The following is a 17839-nucleotide window of genomic DNA, read 5'->3' on the forward strand; positions in this document are numbered from 1 at the left end:
TACTTCTCAGGGCCCTGTCATGGACCTCCAGACACATGGGCAAGGCCCCTGGCACCTCAGGACAAGGCTGGGGCCCCTGGCTCTGGTCTCTGAAGCAACATGGGCCCTAACGCTGGGAGCCCCAACTGTGCCTACTTTACTGCCATCCTTGACTCCACCCCCACAGTGCCAGGGTCACGGGACACAGGACCCTGCCATGTGTGTTTCAGCAATTCCCAGATAATCTAGACAAGCTTCCTCACTGATCTGCTGGTGACGTGCTGCATGCCAGCCTGCCCCTTGCAAGGAGGAGGCCTGGCAAAACACACACCCTCGCCAGCTTGGCCCAGGGCACACTCAACTGAGACCCCCCAGGTCGGGCCTCATGGGCTGTCAGGACTTGGGCAGCGTGAGTGCAGACCTGGACCGGGCAAGGATGTTGCGAATCTTCTCAGCTTTGCGATACCGCGCCTGCAGCTCCTCCAGGCTTGGCGGCTCTTCAGGGTCCAGCTCCACGTAACGCTCAGGGATGGAGACCTTCTCGGGTTTGGATAGCTGAGGAGAGGACCAGGAGGTGAGGGAGGGAGGCTCAGATGTTTGGGTTTGGGACGTGCTCCCCCACCCTGTCCCCCACCATGAGGAAGCACACGTTGCTCACAGAGGTTAAATGACACGCTAAGATCACAATGACTGCCCGCGGCGGAGTGGGGACCTGACTCCATCGCCTGTGTTCTTTCCACTATACCAGACAACCTCCTACAGGCCAAGGAGAGGGAAGGGGTGGGGGGCAAAACAACTGGACCAGAAGCCGTCAAACTATAAATGATCATCCTTCATGCCACCTTCAATGGGATCTGACCCCCGCCAGCCTCTGCAGCCACGCTGCCCTGCGTGCGGCCTCTGCCCCTGCTCACTCCCCTGCCTGCGATGCTCTTCCTTGGCTCCATTCTGACCACACCTCCAGAAACCTTCCCTGACTGCACTCCCCACCTGCCCGTCATTCCCTCCTATTTTCTGTTTGTCCATTGTCTGTGCAAGGACCTGGCACTTAGTAGTCCTTCAGCAAATACTCCTTGGATGGGTGGGTGGGTGGGTGGGTGGGTGGGTGGGTAGGTAAAATGAGTGAGTGAGTAGGTGTGTGGATGGAGGGAAGGCTGACTGGACGGCTGGGTGGTTGCATGTAAGGAAGCGACAGTGCTTTCTGTCCCTACAAAAGCTCCTCCCATCTAGACAGGAGGTTGCCATGCTGACCTATTGCTTTCTGGAGGAAAATGGCTCCAAACCCTCCCTGCCAGTCTCTCACACGAACCGAGTAGCAAACCCAGCTTGGTGAAGCCTCGCTTGGGCTAAGAATGCTAAAGGCATCGTTTGCACAGCCCAGGGAATTTTTCTTCTCCCTGAACTACAACAGCACATTAAAATGGGGTTGGTTGAAGCTTCTAAAAACAAGCTAAATCCAATCCCTGGACAAATCTGGACTTAAATTTAAACCTAGGCAGCCCTTTCATTCTGGTGAAAGATGGCAAGAAATAAGCTCTTCTCTGTTGTTCCCAACGAGGGCAGATCCAGAGGAAGGAAGTAGATTACATTGTAGCAGGAGGGATTTAGGTTAACGATAAGGAAAGACTTTTTCCCCTGGCTGGCAGGCCAATTAGGACACTACAGAACGCACTTTCATTGCCAAGGCAGCATGTAGAAGCTTCTTTTGTGAATCTGAGAAAGCACAGACCTTTGGCTGTTCCAGAGGTGCCAAAGCGAAAGGTCTGAGGGCATGGAACTCATTAACCCCTGGAGCCCCAGCTGACCCCCGAACTCACTGTCATAGGTGTCAATTTGCCCCCACACTGCTAATCTATCCTTCATATGGTGAGAGCACTTCCTGTCACACAGTTTCAGGGCAGGCAAGTCGTCATACAAATGTTTTTGGGATTTCTGAAGTCCACTGTATATTTCATTCAACAGAGTCGTCGTCCAGTAAATATTTACAGAACACCTGTTATGTGCAGGCCCAGTGCTAGGGGGACAAAAGTGAACCAAACAGCCTTTAGACTCTGCCCTACTGAGCTTACAAATGTCACAGTATAGGGCACAGGATACCACTCTATGTCTTGAAGACACTGGTTACCTTTCTCTTCCCCTGAGTAGAGACATTCCTGATTGGCAAAGACCCAGCGTTCCTTGCTTTCCTGGGCCTGCCCGTAATGATGCATTTGAGCCACCAGAGGGCACCAAAAGAATTCAGACCAGAACTATGCGGCTCTCCCAGCCGCTGCCTTGGCTGGAGATTTCCCGTGATGTTCAAACCTCACCAAAATTTTCACCAAACTGAGTCGGTGAATCCTCATCACAACCCACTTTCCTGTCGAGAAAACCGAGGTACAGAGAAGGTACGTGACTTGTCTCAAGTTACAGAGGAATACGGATTTGAATGTGCATCAAAACATTGGGCCGTGATTGCCTCGAGCTGCTGTCCGTCCTAGCTCCCGGGCCACAGTGAAGCTGAGCCTTGTCCCCATGCAGGACGACACCCCCCAGGCCACTGGAGGTGGGTCAGGCTGGGAGCCTGCAGGCTGGGCCTCACCTCTCTGCTGATGTCCAAGTCATAGTCCTGTGGTTCCAGGTCCACCTCAGTGACAGGAATGGCCTGCACTTTCAACCAGCCATTTTCCTCCTTGTCCTTTCTTTCCCCTTGAATGGCCCGGTCCAGCAACTGCAGGTCAAAGTCCTGCTCGCGCTTCCACTGGCAACAGAACAAGAGGGTTAAATGTAGTCATTTCCTGACTGCTACAGGCGCCACACAGGTCACCTTTCAGATGGGTCTTACATGCCCTGGGGTCCTTGGGAAGATGGGCCTGTGACCCATCAGGGAAAAGCTGTGTGACCTTGGACCTCAACTTCCTGGTCTCTAAAATAAGACAACAGTTTTATGACACATCTAGTCCCTGCTATGCGCTGTAATTCTCTGTGTATCGGAGAATGAGGCCTCTGCCCCTTTTATGTGGCCTGATTCCAGACTGATTTCTCTCTGATCTGGGTCCCTCAAGGGCACAGGTCGAAGACCTACAACTTTAGACTCACAATGGTCCCCAGGGATACAGGAGGCTCTCAGGTCTAAGAGGGTGACCCTAAAACAGAACCTGGCACAGAACTCCAGGGGAAGGCTTTGCCCCTTCTGCTGTCCCAGTCATGGAAGGCTTTCTGGTTCAGGAGCCACATGTCTCAGCTCAGAAATAATGGAAGAAACAAGTGCTTGGAGGCCCTGGTAAGCAAGTGAAATGGCCAAGAGCCTCTCTCATGGGTACTCCCAACAGGATAGAGATGGGGATCTTGCACCCACAGTGGGGCTGGGGAGGTCTAAGAAGCAACAGCTTGAGGCTGATAAACTGCTGTGTATCATGGCATCTATTTGGGGCAGATGTTTTCTTTAAGTTAGAAAGAAAACAATGTATACTTGAAATGCCAAATCAGATCCCCTGTTTCTCAGGCTGTTTGTTACTCACTATCAACCTTTCAACAAATGTCTCCTCACAGAGGGCACCTCTAACAGGCCACTTAAGATCCAAGCTCCACTGTGTGTCTCTGCGGCAGCCTTCCTAATCGCCGTGGTCCACGTCCTCATAGGCCTTTGACACAGAGCAGGTTTTGAAAGGAGGGAACAAGCTCCAAGCCTCTCATCTCTTGAGCAGAAGCCAAGTAGATGATTCTTCATTCCAGGTCACCTCCTCCCTCCCATCCTACCCACCTCACAGAGCCCCAAGCGGTCACGATTGTCTTTGAAGGCCCCCCAAAGCTCCAAACTCATAGCCCTACTGGCACATTTCACCCATTCATGCACAAGCTCTCCATACAGAGTCCAAATCAATATAATCGCTCTTAGGTGATTGTTTCCAATCACAGTATGAAAGGATTAGGCAGTTGACATTTCAAGGATGAAAAATTAATTTAATGATTCACAAAGAAAAAAAGCACATTTTCTTACATGCTCACAAGTGCCCCGGATAGAGACAAATCCTCATTTAAACCCAGCCTGATTGTTTCCACAAACAGAAAAAATTCACTAGATTCTATGGTATATCCTGGGGAAGAACCACGCCAATCCATTATCATTAAGCAACACGTTTATTGGCGTCGATACAGAGACTTACACAAGTCTTGTTTAAGAGAAAAATTACAAGGTATTCAAGTTACGGTTTTTAGATAATCTTTCTACATTTGAGACATCAGGTTGTAAAAGGTCAGTGTTAGCCCACATGACATTTGCTTATAAAGTTTAGAAGTTACCAGCTTTGCAGCTTTTCAGGATATGAGTGTCCTGGGTCTTACCCCTTTGGTGTCTGAGACAATAGCTGCAGAGAGGACCTCTGGATACAGAATATATCTTGCTACCTGTTCATGTTATTAAATACTAGAAACACAAAAAGTTTTCCATAAGAAATTGTGCAATGGGACTGGAGGAATTATAAACAAACCACCTTAGACTTCGTAGAACGTGTTCAAATGTACCATCTCCGAAGTCCGTGTCTATTGTCCAGATGTAAGGCACGGACTTTGATAAACTCGTAATGCCCAGATCTCTGCCAATGACCACAGCCCTCAGGCGGCAGATTGGCTCAGTCTCGCAGGGTGGCTTTTGGGATGAGTTAATTGTGAGTCAGTAGGCCTGCACGAGGGGGGCAGCAGAAAGGTGAGTCACGCATGGGAGGGCTCGCTAGGCTATGGAGACAAGAGCTGCTATTATAAGCCTGGTAACAAAGAGCACAGGCCAGTTAGAGAATGTTCAATGCAAATTAGAAGCTTCTGTAAACACAATCAGGCAGGATTAGAGAGGCAACGAGCAGTAACACTAAAAGCAGAAGAGCTTGTGCAATGAATTAGGGAAAGAACAGTCAGGCTAGAGGTCTAGGGAAATATTTGATTTCAAACAACGGAAAATTCTTCTTTTTTTTTTTTTTATAAGTTTATTGGGGCTCCAGTGGCGCAATCGGTTAGAGCGCGCGTGGTACTTAAACAACGGAAAATTCAAATGGGATGTTTCCAAAAGGAACCTAAGGCGACTGTGGGCAGGGTGCAGTGCCTGAAAGCACCACCAGGGGACAGCACAAATTCCCTGGCTCTGCTGGGGCACCATGAGGCCCGTGAGCACCACAAGCGGTGGGAGACCACAGCCCTGAGCTGTGGGACATGACCCACAGGGCATCCGTTTGGAAGTTTGGGAGGCTGGTTGGCTTGTGCTCCTCTCATCAAATTGTATCACCGTCTTCCTCCTCCACGCTTCGAATCCTCGAACCCTGTACATATTCCCAAGTCCTTGATTCAGCTGAGACACTGAACGCCTACAAAGGCCTCTTTCAAGCTGAGCTCAGAAAACTAACTTTGGACACTTTCTCAGGCTCCTATGCTCCTGCCGTGACATCCTCACTCCTGTTCTGATTCTGCGTCACCCTCTGACCAGGTCACTGGTGGGTGACCAGGTCACTGACCAGGTCACTTTGTGGACAAAACAGCCTCGGGGGGGTGTTCTCTGAACCACCTAGGTCAACAGCCCACTCTCGCAGACGTGTAACGTGCTTGTGTTTGGGGGACTCGGGGAAGCTCTGACCCCTGACCCAGCCCCGCCTGCCTGGACCCTCCTAACATACTGAGCCGAGATCTCCAGAGAGCGGTTGGCTGAGGTAGCGGGACGAGGATAGGCTCGTCCTTTCTCCTTGGCTCAGTGTCTTCTTGCGCTCCCGGACCAGGGCCTTCTGGTGCCGCTTCATGCGCTCAAGCTGCTCCTCCGCACTCATCTTGCCCCGCTGGTGGTCCCCTGAGTACAGGCGCTCCAAGGCACTCTTGGGTCTCTGAGAAGGAAGAGGGTGAGAAACAGAGCAGCTGGGCTGGGAACACAGAGGGCAGCCACCCTGCTGACTTCATTCCCATCCTTTGTGTGTGTCTCTCTCCCTCACTTTCTCTCTCTCGTTGGGCTCCTTTCAGCCATAGAGAACCACTTCCTCCAAGCACACTCATGGATATGAGACCTCCCAGGATCTCTGGGCGGCATCCCATTCTGCAGATGCAGACACTGAGGACTACATGCCTCATGTGATGAGGTCAGAACTCAGGGTGCAGCTTTCCTGGCTCCCTCCTGTGAGCCTGTTAGGCTGGGGAGAAAGGTGGTGGTGGTGGTATCGGTGGTGGTGGCGGCGGTGGTGGGTCATCAGGAAATAGAAAGGGCAGTGTGATGCTCTTCTTGGCAGGCAGTGGGGAAGACATCACTGAAAACACGGTGACAGGGACCCTGAGCTCCTGAGCTCAGGACTGAGGTCACCTCAGAGACCATCCCCAGGGCTCACAGGATCGCCAGTCACATCTACCTCAGAGCCCTTCCCTTTGTGTGATAGGGAGCAGTGAGCTCCTTGAAAACGTCTCACGGCCACTCACAGGGAAGGTCATCTTGCTGCTTTCGGCATTCAGACCCCTCCGGAGGGTGACGTAGGGAGCAATGGTGGATGACTGCTGGAGCCTGGATGTGGACCCTGAGAGCCCTTAGTGAGGAAAGAGAAATGAAAGTGTATTTTTGGTGCGGTGAACAAGCCAATAGCCCCTCCCTAATCACGTCTCACTCCTGTGAGGGGACCACAAGGGCCCACCAACTACCTACTCTTCTTTCTGCCCAGGGCCTGGAAAAGCAAGGCCCCAGGTAGAGGATGAGGGGCCAGCCCAGGGGTGGCCTCTGTCCCCAATGGGGGGCAATGTCCCTATAGATCTGTGGGCTACCTTACTCTTCCGTCACATGCAGAGGACCAGGGCTATTTAGGAGGGGTAGTAATGCCCTCATCCCTTCTTTCTAATGAACTCTCCTGCATCCTGGATGACCCAGCTCGGATGTCCTACCTGTGTGAAGGCCTCTTAAATGCCCCAGGCAGAATTGGTTATCCCTATATCCCTCAGTATATTCACTGGTTACTGCAATGACCACCGTGTCAACATACCTGTCTAACTAGATTGCAAATTCTACAATATCTGGTTGGCTGACTGAATGAGTAAATGAATGAAGGGAAGGAAGGCGGCACCAAGCATTTACTTACTATGCAACAGGGCCGGCACCGTTACATAGGTTTTGTCCCACTGGCCCTACAAAGTAAGCGTACTTGACCATTGTAGAGTCGCACAATGTAAGGCTCAGAGCGGCTAACAGACTTGTCCAAGGTCACAGGGTAGGAGCATCACCGATCATGTATTTCCCATGCCTGAGTCCTAGGGCTTCAAGGAATCGTCCCGCCCTGGTTGGCTGGTGCCACCGCCTGTGGTTTCTCGACTAGCAGAGATTCTTATCAGGGGTGGTCCCTGACAACTGGAAATGGGTGTCCTGCTGACTGAGGATACCACTGGCACTTGTCACGTGGGAAAGAATGATAACTGCCTTCCAATGCCCAAAGAATTCCGAGCAATAAAAAACTGTCCTGCCCAAAACCAATACTGCCATTGATAAACACCTCTAAGGCCACCATGCAGGAAGGGGACAGGGCCCCTGGGCACAGTGCCATGGGTCGCCATAATCTCAACTCAGCAAAATCCAGAGCCCACACCCTGCAGGGACCAGCTCAGGACACAGCAAGCCTAGACAGTGTGGTGGGCTGGGAGTCACATAACCCCACAGGTGCTGGAACCACGGCTGCGTGTGCTTCTACTTCCACACCTGCCCAGTGGTGGAAAGCACTTGACCTTCCACCTCGGGAAGCAGACAGGAGGAACAGACGAAGGTGCGTGGTCTGCCTGCTCAGGGGTTGCAGGAGGCCCAGATGCAGAAAGGTCGGAAGCGGGAATCCTCCACTTAAGTAGATTTTTGAGAAAGGGTGTCTGGCTCTGGGGAAAATGGGATATGGGGGAACCTAAGGGCCTAAGTCTATTCCCATCCCCATCTTGAAGGGATAGGGGAGGACAGGGAGACGGAGACCCAGTTGAGAAGAAAAGTGTGTTTGCTTAAAGAAAGAACTCATTGAGTCTCAGAGTGACACAGAAGAGGAAATGACCCTCTGAAGGCCTGAGGGGCCCAACTGACACAGTCACTCAATACCGCAGGCTGCAGGGTGCACCGGATCTGGATCCCGGACACTGGGATTGCATTCTGGCTCCATCACTTATTAACTAATTGGCAAAATACTTCATTTCTCTAAGTCCTAGTTCTCTTATCTGTAAAGCGAGGATAATAATAGTACTTCCCTCATGGGATTACGAAGAATATTAACTAAGTGAATATAAAGTGCTTAACACAACACAGCGTCGAGCTTTACAGTAATTGCTATTCTTTCCAGGAACAGATGTAATAAAGAGAAAGAGAATCTGGATGTGGGCCATAGGAAAGAAGGACAGGCCCTTTCCCTGCAGCCCAGAGCCCCCCTGACAGCTGCTGCCTGTATCACGGCTCAGAGTTGCAGGCAGAAGGGTGAGAGGTACTGGGTGAGGGTTGGGGAGCAGTGGTTGGCAGTGCTGGGGGTCCCCAGAAAGCCTCCATGGAGAGTGTTGCCTTACCTCTGCCTGGCAGCGTCTGGTACCTGCTCTCAGGGCCCACGTGTCCCAGGGACGGCTGGGCCATGTCCCCACTGAAAGTCGCCAGCTCAGGCTCGCTAACGTATGACCGGAGCTCCACCTGTGGGCAAAGTGTGAGGCGGTCACATCTTCAGAGCATCATGTCACCTTCCCTCTCCCCACCCAAAGTGGGGCATCCCCAGGGTCCTCCCTGCTCACCCTCGAGTCCCCGTTCACACACTGGCCCTGCTCCCGGTCTCGCTTCCGCTCATCCGACTGCCGCTTGAGGCCCCTCACTGAAGTGTGCCGAATGATGGTGGCCTCTCTCGGCAGAGGTGGCACAGCCGGTGGCTGGTCCTCTGGGCTGTAGAGCTCAGGGAGTGGGGGCCTGGGAGGTGCCTCGTCTTCCTGCTCAAAAAAAAGGACCAGAAGCAGTGCCCAGTGAGAGGGAGCCGGAGGGAGGATGCCAAGTGGCCCCCCCACAGTAGTGGCCCAAAGGGCAGGAACGGGCCACCTCGGGCCTGCAGAGCATGACCACTTCAGCCCAAAGATGCCAGCATTTCCCCCGGCTGAGCTGTAAAGAAGGTGGACACCTGTGACCCAACTCCATTCTTCCCTTTGATTCACACATTTTCCATTTTTCAAAGTGTCCCCAAATCCAGAACTCAGGTCTCCTAGGCCCATGTCCTGACTCCACTTGCTTGGAGTGCACTACAGGGGATGGGGGCAGGCTGGCAACTCTGCACAACTGGTAAGTCTGTGACAGCAGCACACACGCCCCAAAGCACATGTCTGCTCCACCCCACAGGGCTCACACTGAGCCGCTCACCGCCCCTGCACGGTCTTGGGACCCTGAGCACGCTGGACTGCTGAGCAAGGACAGTCCACCTCCTCCTGCCCCATCAGAAATGTGAGCAGTTATCAAATATTTCCTCCTTCCTGACAGGCAGGCGGTCAGGATCGGTGACTCACTGCCTGCCTCTCGGCCCACTCTCCAGGGGATGACGAATATCACAATTTTCCTCAAAACGCCCAGTCTGCAATGCTCTCTGAGGGCTGTGACTTCTCTACAGAGCAACAGCCTGGCTCCCAACTGCCATGGACACCTACTCCTGGGACAAATGACCATCAAGACACCTTCTTCCTAAACTCCCCCTTTCTCAGTCTAATTCTGCTTTGTTTTTCAGAATTTTGCAGAGTTCAGGAAAGGGTACAGCAATCACTTTGCAAAGATTTATCAGCATTCTTCCAATGCAACATACTTCCGTATTGCATGCAAGTAAGCTGCCTGCCCAAGATACCCACAGAAACTCTGAACACCAGAGGTTTCCAACCCTGACAAAATCTTGGAATCACCAATTTCTAAAAAGCTCCCCAGAAAGAAAACACAAAACACTGATTGCCTTTGAGTGAAGGGAATAGAATATCTGGAGACTGAGGGTGGGAGAGAGACATTTTGTTATTTTTATTTTTTGACTCTGTACCCTTTGAGAATATTATCTAATAAAAGAGTAAATGACATTAAATTCAACAAAATGAGCCACATAAAAATGAAAGAACTATAGTTACATGCAGCAATGTGGCTAAATCACACAAATATAATGTTGAAGTAAAGATGCAAGATACAAAAGAATATAGTATTATATATAGGCAAAATTAAAGTGTTTAGAAATGCAAACATAGGTAGCAAAACTGAAAAAAAGAAAAGAGCGGGGGGGGAAAAGCAAGGAAATTATCCAAAAATTCAAGATAGGTCAGGACAGTGGTTACCTCTGGCAAAAAAGGTCTGCACTGGGAAGGGACCCACAGGCCCAAGGGCTTCTGGGTGTTGCAAAGCTCTCTTTCTTCGTCTGGGTATTGGTATAACCTGGGCAGTCTCTTTATTATTATTTGTCAAATTACACATTCATGTTTTATGTCAATTTCAGGATGAATATCATTTCACAAATATAAAACAAGCAAACAGTAATAAAAAATAAATGGTGAAACTGGTAAGCACACATACATTACAGGAGGAGAGAGAAGATGCTGGTGACCCTGAGCTCACCCAAGTGGGAAAGCCCTGCCCCCGAGGCACGGAATTGTCTACTCAGAGCTGTTTGTTATGTACAAGGGGAAACTGAGGAGGCTCAGAGATGGGATGCACCTTGTTTCTCCAGGACCCAGTGAGAGAACAAGGGCTGGATTCCAGGAGGTCCAGCTCCCAGGCCAGCACCATTTCCCTCTGCTGCTCGTCCTGGCTGGCTAGCATCCTGCCTTATGTCATCAGCCGTCTGCCCCAGCCATTCCTGCTGTTTGTTTTGCTACTTCTACCACCCACTTTGTGGCTGGTGCTCTGTGCCTCTTTGATCTGGGATTGGGAAGGAGATCTCCAGATGAGAAAATTCACAATGGCTCTGGATCCTGGCACCTGTCTTCCAGCTCTGGGCCCTGCACCGTGGCCAGAAGCAGGTAGATGCTGAGGATGGGGATATGGGAACTTGTGTGTTTAAACCAGCGCTGTGCACCCACCTCATCAGAGGTCCTAGGCACACATGGTACCCAAGCAAAGCTCCTCCAAGCATTTGCTGGCAAAATCCTGGAGGTCTCCCTTCCAAGGTACCCTGTGCTATAGTTTCCCTGGCACTTGGAACAGACCCCTTGTATTCTACAGCCAAGGCTGGCCTGGCCCTGGAGATATGAGCTATCATGGTACCTGATCACATCTTCTGTTCCCTTGAAGTCTCCTGTGCTGCGAACTCTGCAAAAGGCCCCTCTTTATGCCAGGGAGGCCAAGGTGTTAGCCCAGGCAACCACACAGGTCACAGATATATTTGACCTGAGGATCTGGGCCAAACATCCAATTAGATGGCAGATGGCACAGAGAATGGTCAGCTGTGGATTGGATCCACTAACTATTATGGAGAACTTATACGGATTTTAACATCTCTGAGACTTAGTTCTCTTCCCTGTGAGATGGGGATGCTGACCCTCCTGTCTATACGCCATAAGTTTGTTGCGAAGATCAAATGTATTCTACAACCCAGCAGAGTGGTCAGCTGTAAATGAAGATAAGGATACTCTTCTGCTGAGATGAGCTCATGGCCCGCAGGCATGTGTAATGGCAGGTTTGCAAGGAGCAGCACACACCTCTCTGCATAGTGCATATCACAGATTCCACTACTCAACACAATTCCTTCCTCTTGCTGGGCCTCAGTTTTCCCAGCTGCAAAATGGGAACGTTGGGCTAGATCATCTCTAAGGGCCCTTCTAATTCTGGGAGCCTGAGGCCCAACAGCAGGTACTATTCCTTAACTTCGCATGGCTCAGGACTCTGGTGGGTGCTCTCTCTCCAAGTTCCCCCAGAAGCTTCTCTCCTGAGAGAAGCTGACCTGAGGACAGAGAGGGACAATCATCTGTCAGAGAGGAAACAACAACACTCAGTTCCTGGTCATCAATACTTACGACTTTGGGCTTTGTCTTGGTTGGTGACTGAAGCGGAGATGTCACCTTCCTCAGCTGGGGTGGGTGAGGTCGGTAGGGCACGTAAGTTTGCAGCTGTGGGAAGAGCCGAACCTCCAGAGGTGTCCGCACAGGGCTGGTGGGAGGGCTGGGCTGCAGGGGCGGCTTGCTCTCAGAAGTCGATAGTGAAGGCACAGGCGGGTGAGGAAACAAAGGCACTGTTTTTCTCTCTAAGGGGCGTGGAGGGAAACAAAGGATGGGATGGAACAAAAACCCTCTTGGTTGGAGGACAGGAGGAGAGACTTACGCCAGGAAGAGCCGACCTCCCCAAGGCCAATCCCACCCGCCTGGGTGCTGGCCCTGGAAGACGGCTCCCTCACCTGGGTTTTTGACCGATTCCACCAGGAATCTGAAGTTCTCTTTATTTGCGCTCAGGCCTGCAATGACGTCCTCAATCCTCCAGAGATCCTTCTGTATCTGTGATTTCTCCTGAGGAAGATGAGGTAGTGGTTCATTGCCTTCTTAGCTCCTTACCAGAAGTTTCTTCTTAGGACTTAGGTTGCCATTTCAGACAAGGCCCTCACTCCGGGGCGGGTGGGGGGAAGCAGCAGCCAGCAGCCCCTTGGGAAACCCCCCAGGGTGAGAGCCAAGCCTGCTTGATAGCTTTGTAGAGAAGTGCAGACATGAAAGATGCCCAAGGCCCAGAAGAGAAATCTCAGGAGCTCTCACCAGTCCGACTTGCCTATTTCCACTTAATTTGAAAATAGACTGTTTTAAACACTGTACGATTCCACTTATATAAGGTACCCAAAGTAGTCAAATTCAGAGAGAGAAAGTAGAGGGTGGTTGCCAGAGGCTGGGGGGGTGGGGGGAAAGAGTGGGGATTGTTGTTTCATGGGGACAGAGTTCCAGTTGTGCAAGACACAAAGTTGTGGGGATGGGTGCAACAAACAACGTGAACACACGTTACACTACCGAATGATACACCTGGAAGTGGTTAAGGTGGTGAATTTTGTAATGTGTATTTAACCACAATTTTTAAAAGTATACTATCCTAGGCAACCACGGCAGAAGGAAAGATAAGGCAAGAACTAGCGGTTACTCCATCCCTAGAATATTTTGACAGCTAAATCCTGGGATTTAAAGTTCAGATAAGAGGATAACGGGCATTGGAAATTATTGGGCAATGAAAAGAAATCAAGTACTGATACATGCCACAATGGGAATGAGCCTTGAAAATACTATGCTAGGTGCAAGAAGTTTTCATGTATACGAAATGCCCAGAATAGGAAAATCAGTACAGGCAGAAAGTAGATTGGTGGTTCGCTAGAGCACGGTGGGGAGCTGGGGGTGGGCATGGGAGTGACTGCTAATGGGCACAGGGTTTCTTTTTGGAGATGATGAAACTGTTAGGAAATTGCCTCTGGGGATGACTGCACAACTCGGTGAATATTCTGAAAACCATTGAATTGTATACTTTAAATGTGTGACTTTTATGGAATGTGAGTTATATGATAAAACTGAGTTAAAAAAAAAAAAGCAACGGAGAAAGAGCCAGGCTACGTGACCAGATGCACACTCTCACAAGTTACGACTGAAATCGGCCGGGAAGAGGCCCTAGAAAAGAGAGAGGAGCAGGGTCTGTCGTGATTAAGGGATTGTGAGCATCTCTTAATAGAGTTGTTTAAACGTCAAACATAGTATTCTTTCCATTTTTAAAGTATCATGGGGGAAGATAGCCTTGGTCCTTCCCTATGGACTGAAAATGGAAGAATTCACATCCCCACCTCCCCTCAGGCACCGGGCCACCCTCAATTGGAAGAGTTCTTGCATGCATGATTATTTATGGACGTGTCCGATTCTGCAACTAGACTGTGTGCTCCCTGATGTATCCCACCGGCAGGTACTAAGCAGATTCTCAGTACATGTCCACATATGCTGAATGAATAAAGGGCCAGTCACGTAAAAGTCCCTGCTCAAATGCTGTCCAACAGCTGAGACAACAGACATCTGAGGCCTCCCTCCTAACGGGGTTCTCACGCTCATACTCTCCCCACCCTTCCAACACCAACACACATCCTCAGGACTGACGAGCAAATAACGGGCGTGCTGCTGAGCTCCTCACTAAAGTACGAGTGTCCTAAAACAGACACGTTATTGAGCCCAGAGTATAGGTACACGCTCACAGGATTATCGCGAGAGCTGAGGTCCCCAAGCAGAGTGCTGGGAACAGGTGAAGGAGGGACACGGGAAGAAAATCAGTTCTCGCCTCGGCTGGCAGTCTACCTGGCATACTTCTACCTGTCAGTTCACAACCCTGCCCTCACTTTTCCTATCACCACATGTGCAAGAGAAGAGCAGAGAGGAGCAAAGGCCAGAGAACCTCTATCTTTCTCCAAGGGCGATGGAATGTCAGAACTTAATGACAAGATGAAAGAAGCTTTGGGGGAGCAAGGAGGCGGGGTTTCATTCCTGTATCCTCACACCATGCAGGGTAGGAAGACTCCTGAGTACTACATTCAGCAAAGGCTTGAACTCTTACCCGGAACTAGGGCCGCCTACAGGTAGCCTCACCCATCACTGCCTCTCACACAGTGACCTGGACGCTCTTTGATCCGCTGCCTTCCCTGCCTAGTTGGCCTTGCAAATCTTCATAAATAAAGCCACTCATCTTTACTTGAAAAGGCTAAGAATTTTCTCACAGCCAAATCTGGCTCAAGGGAGGCGGGTTCCCACTACTCAAAGAGTGCGTGTATGGGGCCGCAAGCATATTTCCAGCATTAATGATTTATTCGGGACTCTAACAGCTTGCCTGGCCTAGAATTACATCAAAGAAGTTAGCACAGAGCCTGCTCCAAGAAGGGCTTTGTGAGCTTCCCAGGTCACTGTGGCATTCAGGGAAAGCATGAGCAATGCCACCAAGCGAGGTGGGAATCAAGCTGCAAGGACCAGGCTTCAAACTGGCCTGTCTCCTAGTACCTTACAGGGCTAAGTTCTCGAGGGAGCCTGTGACAATACCTGTACATTGTACCCATTTTTTATTTTTTTTTTTTAGAGGGGAAAAAAGGATTCTGGGCCTGTTGTATATTAAATCACCACAAAATAAGGCACAGTAGAATTACAAATGGTCAATAATCACATGAAAAGATGTTTAACCTACTAGTTATTAAATAAATGTAAATTAAAACAAGATGTGCTTCTCCAGCAGGTAGACAGGCAAGAACTAAAAAGACTGATCACATCAAGTGCTGGCGAGGATGAGGGTAGATAGGCTCAGTGGCTGCGGGAGGGAGGGCAAATGAGTACAGCCGTTTAGAGGGTGACCTGGCGGTATCTGTCAATACTGACGACGTACACTCATTTCAACCCACCAAGTCCACTCCTTGAAGCCTATCTTAGATACTTACAACAATCTTGCAAAGGCAGTTACACAGATGCTCATTGTGGCACCACTTATAAAACACTACAAATAACTTAAATGCCCATCAGAAGAAGAATGGCTAAATAAAGTATGGAATATCCAGACTCTGAAATTCTACGCAGCAGTTCAGAACCAACTTAATTTCATTTATTTAGACCAACACTGTCCAGTATGACTTTCTGAGATTATGGAAACCTTCTGTCATTTGTGCTGTCTAATCGTGTAGCTACTACCACATATGGCTCCTGGGCAGTTGAAATGACTGTAGAGTGACTGAGGAATACACTGTTAATATTAGTTAATTATAATTCATTCATTTAAATGTCAATAGCTACCATATTGAACAGTATCTTTCCCAGAAAGATTTCCACAACATAAGGTTATGACAAAAAAAGCAAGTTACCAAACAATGTGTAAGTATGATTCCTCTGTAAGTTAAACCCAACTCCCGCCCCCAAATAAATTATATAATTCTAGGTATGGGCACATGTTTGGAAATGCATAGAAAATGGTCAGAAAGGTAGTGCGGCTAACTGACGGCATTCGTTACATATATAGGGAAGATGGTGGTCTGGGGCAGAAAGGGGCAGGAGAGAGAGAAGCATTCATGTGTCGTCTGTATATAAAAAGCTAAAAAAGTTACTGCTAAAATTAATGTGGCTCGTTGAAGTCCAAGAAGATAAGTATGACAGGACAGGTGAAGGAACTAGTAACTAGAAATAATTGTTTGAAGGACGTTGTCAACAATATTCACCCAGTATTTTCAAGCCACTATGCTAAGTGCTGGGGATACAAAAAAAGAATCGGAAAATGTTAGTCAGCTCGAATGAAGGGAAATTATCGGAACAACAGCAGCAGCAGCAGCAGGAGACAGGTAAGCTCTGGGGAACCTAGCAGGCCACCCCTGAGCCACAGGCAAGAGTCTCCTCCGCCTGGCCCTGGTCTGGGCTCTTGGGAACCAGCTCCGAATGATGAGGGGAGGGACAGCAGGGCCTGGGAAAAGCTTCCCCGTCCCAACTTCCCGTCACTTTTCTGGGGTGAGGTTGATGTCTGGGGTGAGTCAACATAATTCATTCAATCACCTGAACGAAGCGCCTTGGTTAGAACTAGTTCCATCAGTTAGCAAGCCTAGCACCAAAACTGGCCGCACACATAGCAGGCCTCAATCAATGCTGGCTGAGTTCAAATAAATTGAATTTCTGTCAGTGCCCTGAAAGAGGGGATACAGATCTAAAGTTGGGTTCGAAAGCAGGTTCTTTTCCATTTTTAAAATGTTGAGGGTGGGAAGGGATAGCTTGGTTGGGCATCATAGTGAGGGAACACTATGGCAGCTGGAAGACCCAACTGGAGGGAGAAAAACCACACAGGTCCTTTTTTCTCTCCCCTTTGTGGGCAGAGGCAGCTGTCAACAGGGTGGCCTGGTTTTTAAGGAGAGAGGGAAGGAGGCAGGGCTCTAAGGCTGCCCTTCCTAAGTGGGGCAGGGGCCGCTGCGATGGGTATCTCCCAGCCTGGCCTCCAGAAAAGCTAATCACTGCCTAGATCCCAGAGACACTTCGATTCACACTACCTCCTCAGGTGAAGGCTTGATAACATCTATCTTCAGGGATCAGAGGAAGGAAGGGGGCGGGGCTTCCTGCTGCTGTCTGAGTGAGCAGCTAGGAACCCAAGATGGGCCAAGAACCAAGAAACACAGATCACTCTCAAGGCTCTATAAGGTTCTCAAGGTTGGTATTTGTGTCCTCTCAGAGCTGTCCCCCCAAATGCCCAAGAGCTTGTCTCTGAGAGCAGACAGGCAAAGGAACTGGGGGGAGGCTGCAGATCACAGCCTCACTGGGGGAAGGGATACTGAGGGAGAGCTTGGGGTGGTGAGAAGGCTGAATCCAGTGGAGAAAGAGAAGGCCCTGGGTCAGGTTCACAGCCCCCACAGGAAGGCTCTCAGGAGAAATCAGAGCTCAGAAGGGATGAAGAGCCCTTGGGTCACCTGGAAAAAAAAGGCTCTTCTGTGCTGCTCCTGCAGGGTCTGCTTCAGCTGCTCCACATCATTCTCCAACTTCAGATACTCATTCCAGGCATTTTCCATCTCCTGTTGGCCAGGGAAACACTTCTGATTCTTAATTATCCCCTGCCCCCCAGAAACCCCACGAGTACCTGTGCTTCTGACCACTGCTGACCAAGCCAGGGGAAAAGGGAAGGGGAGCCCCATGGGTCTCGGGCAGTCCTGGTAAGACACAGGGGTGTCTTCTCATTCACACAGTGACCCTGGCCACCTGCACTGTTCCCTCTCCCACCCTTGGGGATGCTTTGGTTCTCAGCCCTGGCGAAAAGGGCCTGTACCACATCAGATGAACAAATAAAGTAGAAATTCTGATGGCTTAGAATTAACTGCACACAGATCAGGGAATGAATATCCTTGCCAGCTGCTCTGAGAACTCTGGTCCCTTGGGTGTTACTATAGCTCCCCAGGAGTCACTGATGGCAGGGACCCAAAGG

At 50.1% G+C, this 17839-nt stretch overlaps 1 protein-coding gene across 14 annotated transcripts in view; it reads right to left on the reverse strand.

The window, feature by feature from the left end:
• PLEKHA7 (pleckstrin homology domain containing A7) overlaps window positions 1-17839 on the reverse strand; it is a 204137-nt gene that overhangs the window by 5505 nt on the left and 180793 nt on the right. For all 14 annotated transcript variants that reach the window (XM_074336073.2, XM_019746629.3, XM_019746620.3 and 11 more), the window contains 9 exons: window positions 17331-17432; window positions 12309-12417; window positions 11932-12158; window positions 8707-8895; window positions 8491-8608; window positions 6400-6503; window positions 5619-5819; window positions 2561-2719; window positions 401-534 (listed from right to left, as the gene is read on the reverse strand). In XM_074336073.2, coding sequence (XP_074192174.2) covers window positions 401-534; window positions 2561-2719; window positions 5619-5819; window positions 6400-6503; window positions 8491-8608; window positions 8707-8895; window positions 11932-12158; window positions 12309-12417; window positions 17331-17432 — 1343 coding nt within the window. The remainder of the gene's footprint in view (window positions 1-400; window positions 535-2560; window positions 2720-5618; window positions 5820-6399; window positions 6504-8490; window positions 8609-8706; window positions 8896-11931; window positions 12159-12308; window positions 12418-17330; window positions 17433-17839) is intronic.

The sequence above is a fragment of the Rhinolophus sinicus genome, chromosome 14 (assembly GCF_057876585.1).
Source record: "Rhinolophus sinicus isolate RSI-liver-muscle chromosome 14, RSI-T2T, whole genome shotgun sequence".
NCBI lineage: Eukaryota > Metazoa > Chordata > Mammalia > Chiroptera > Rhinolophidae > Rhinolophus > Rhinolophus sinicus.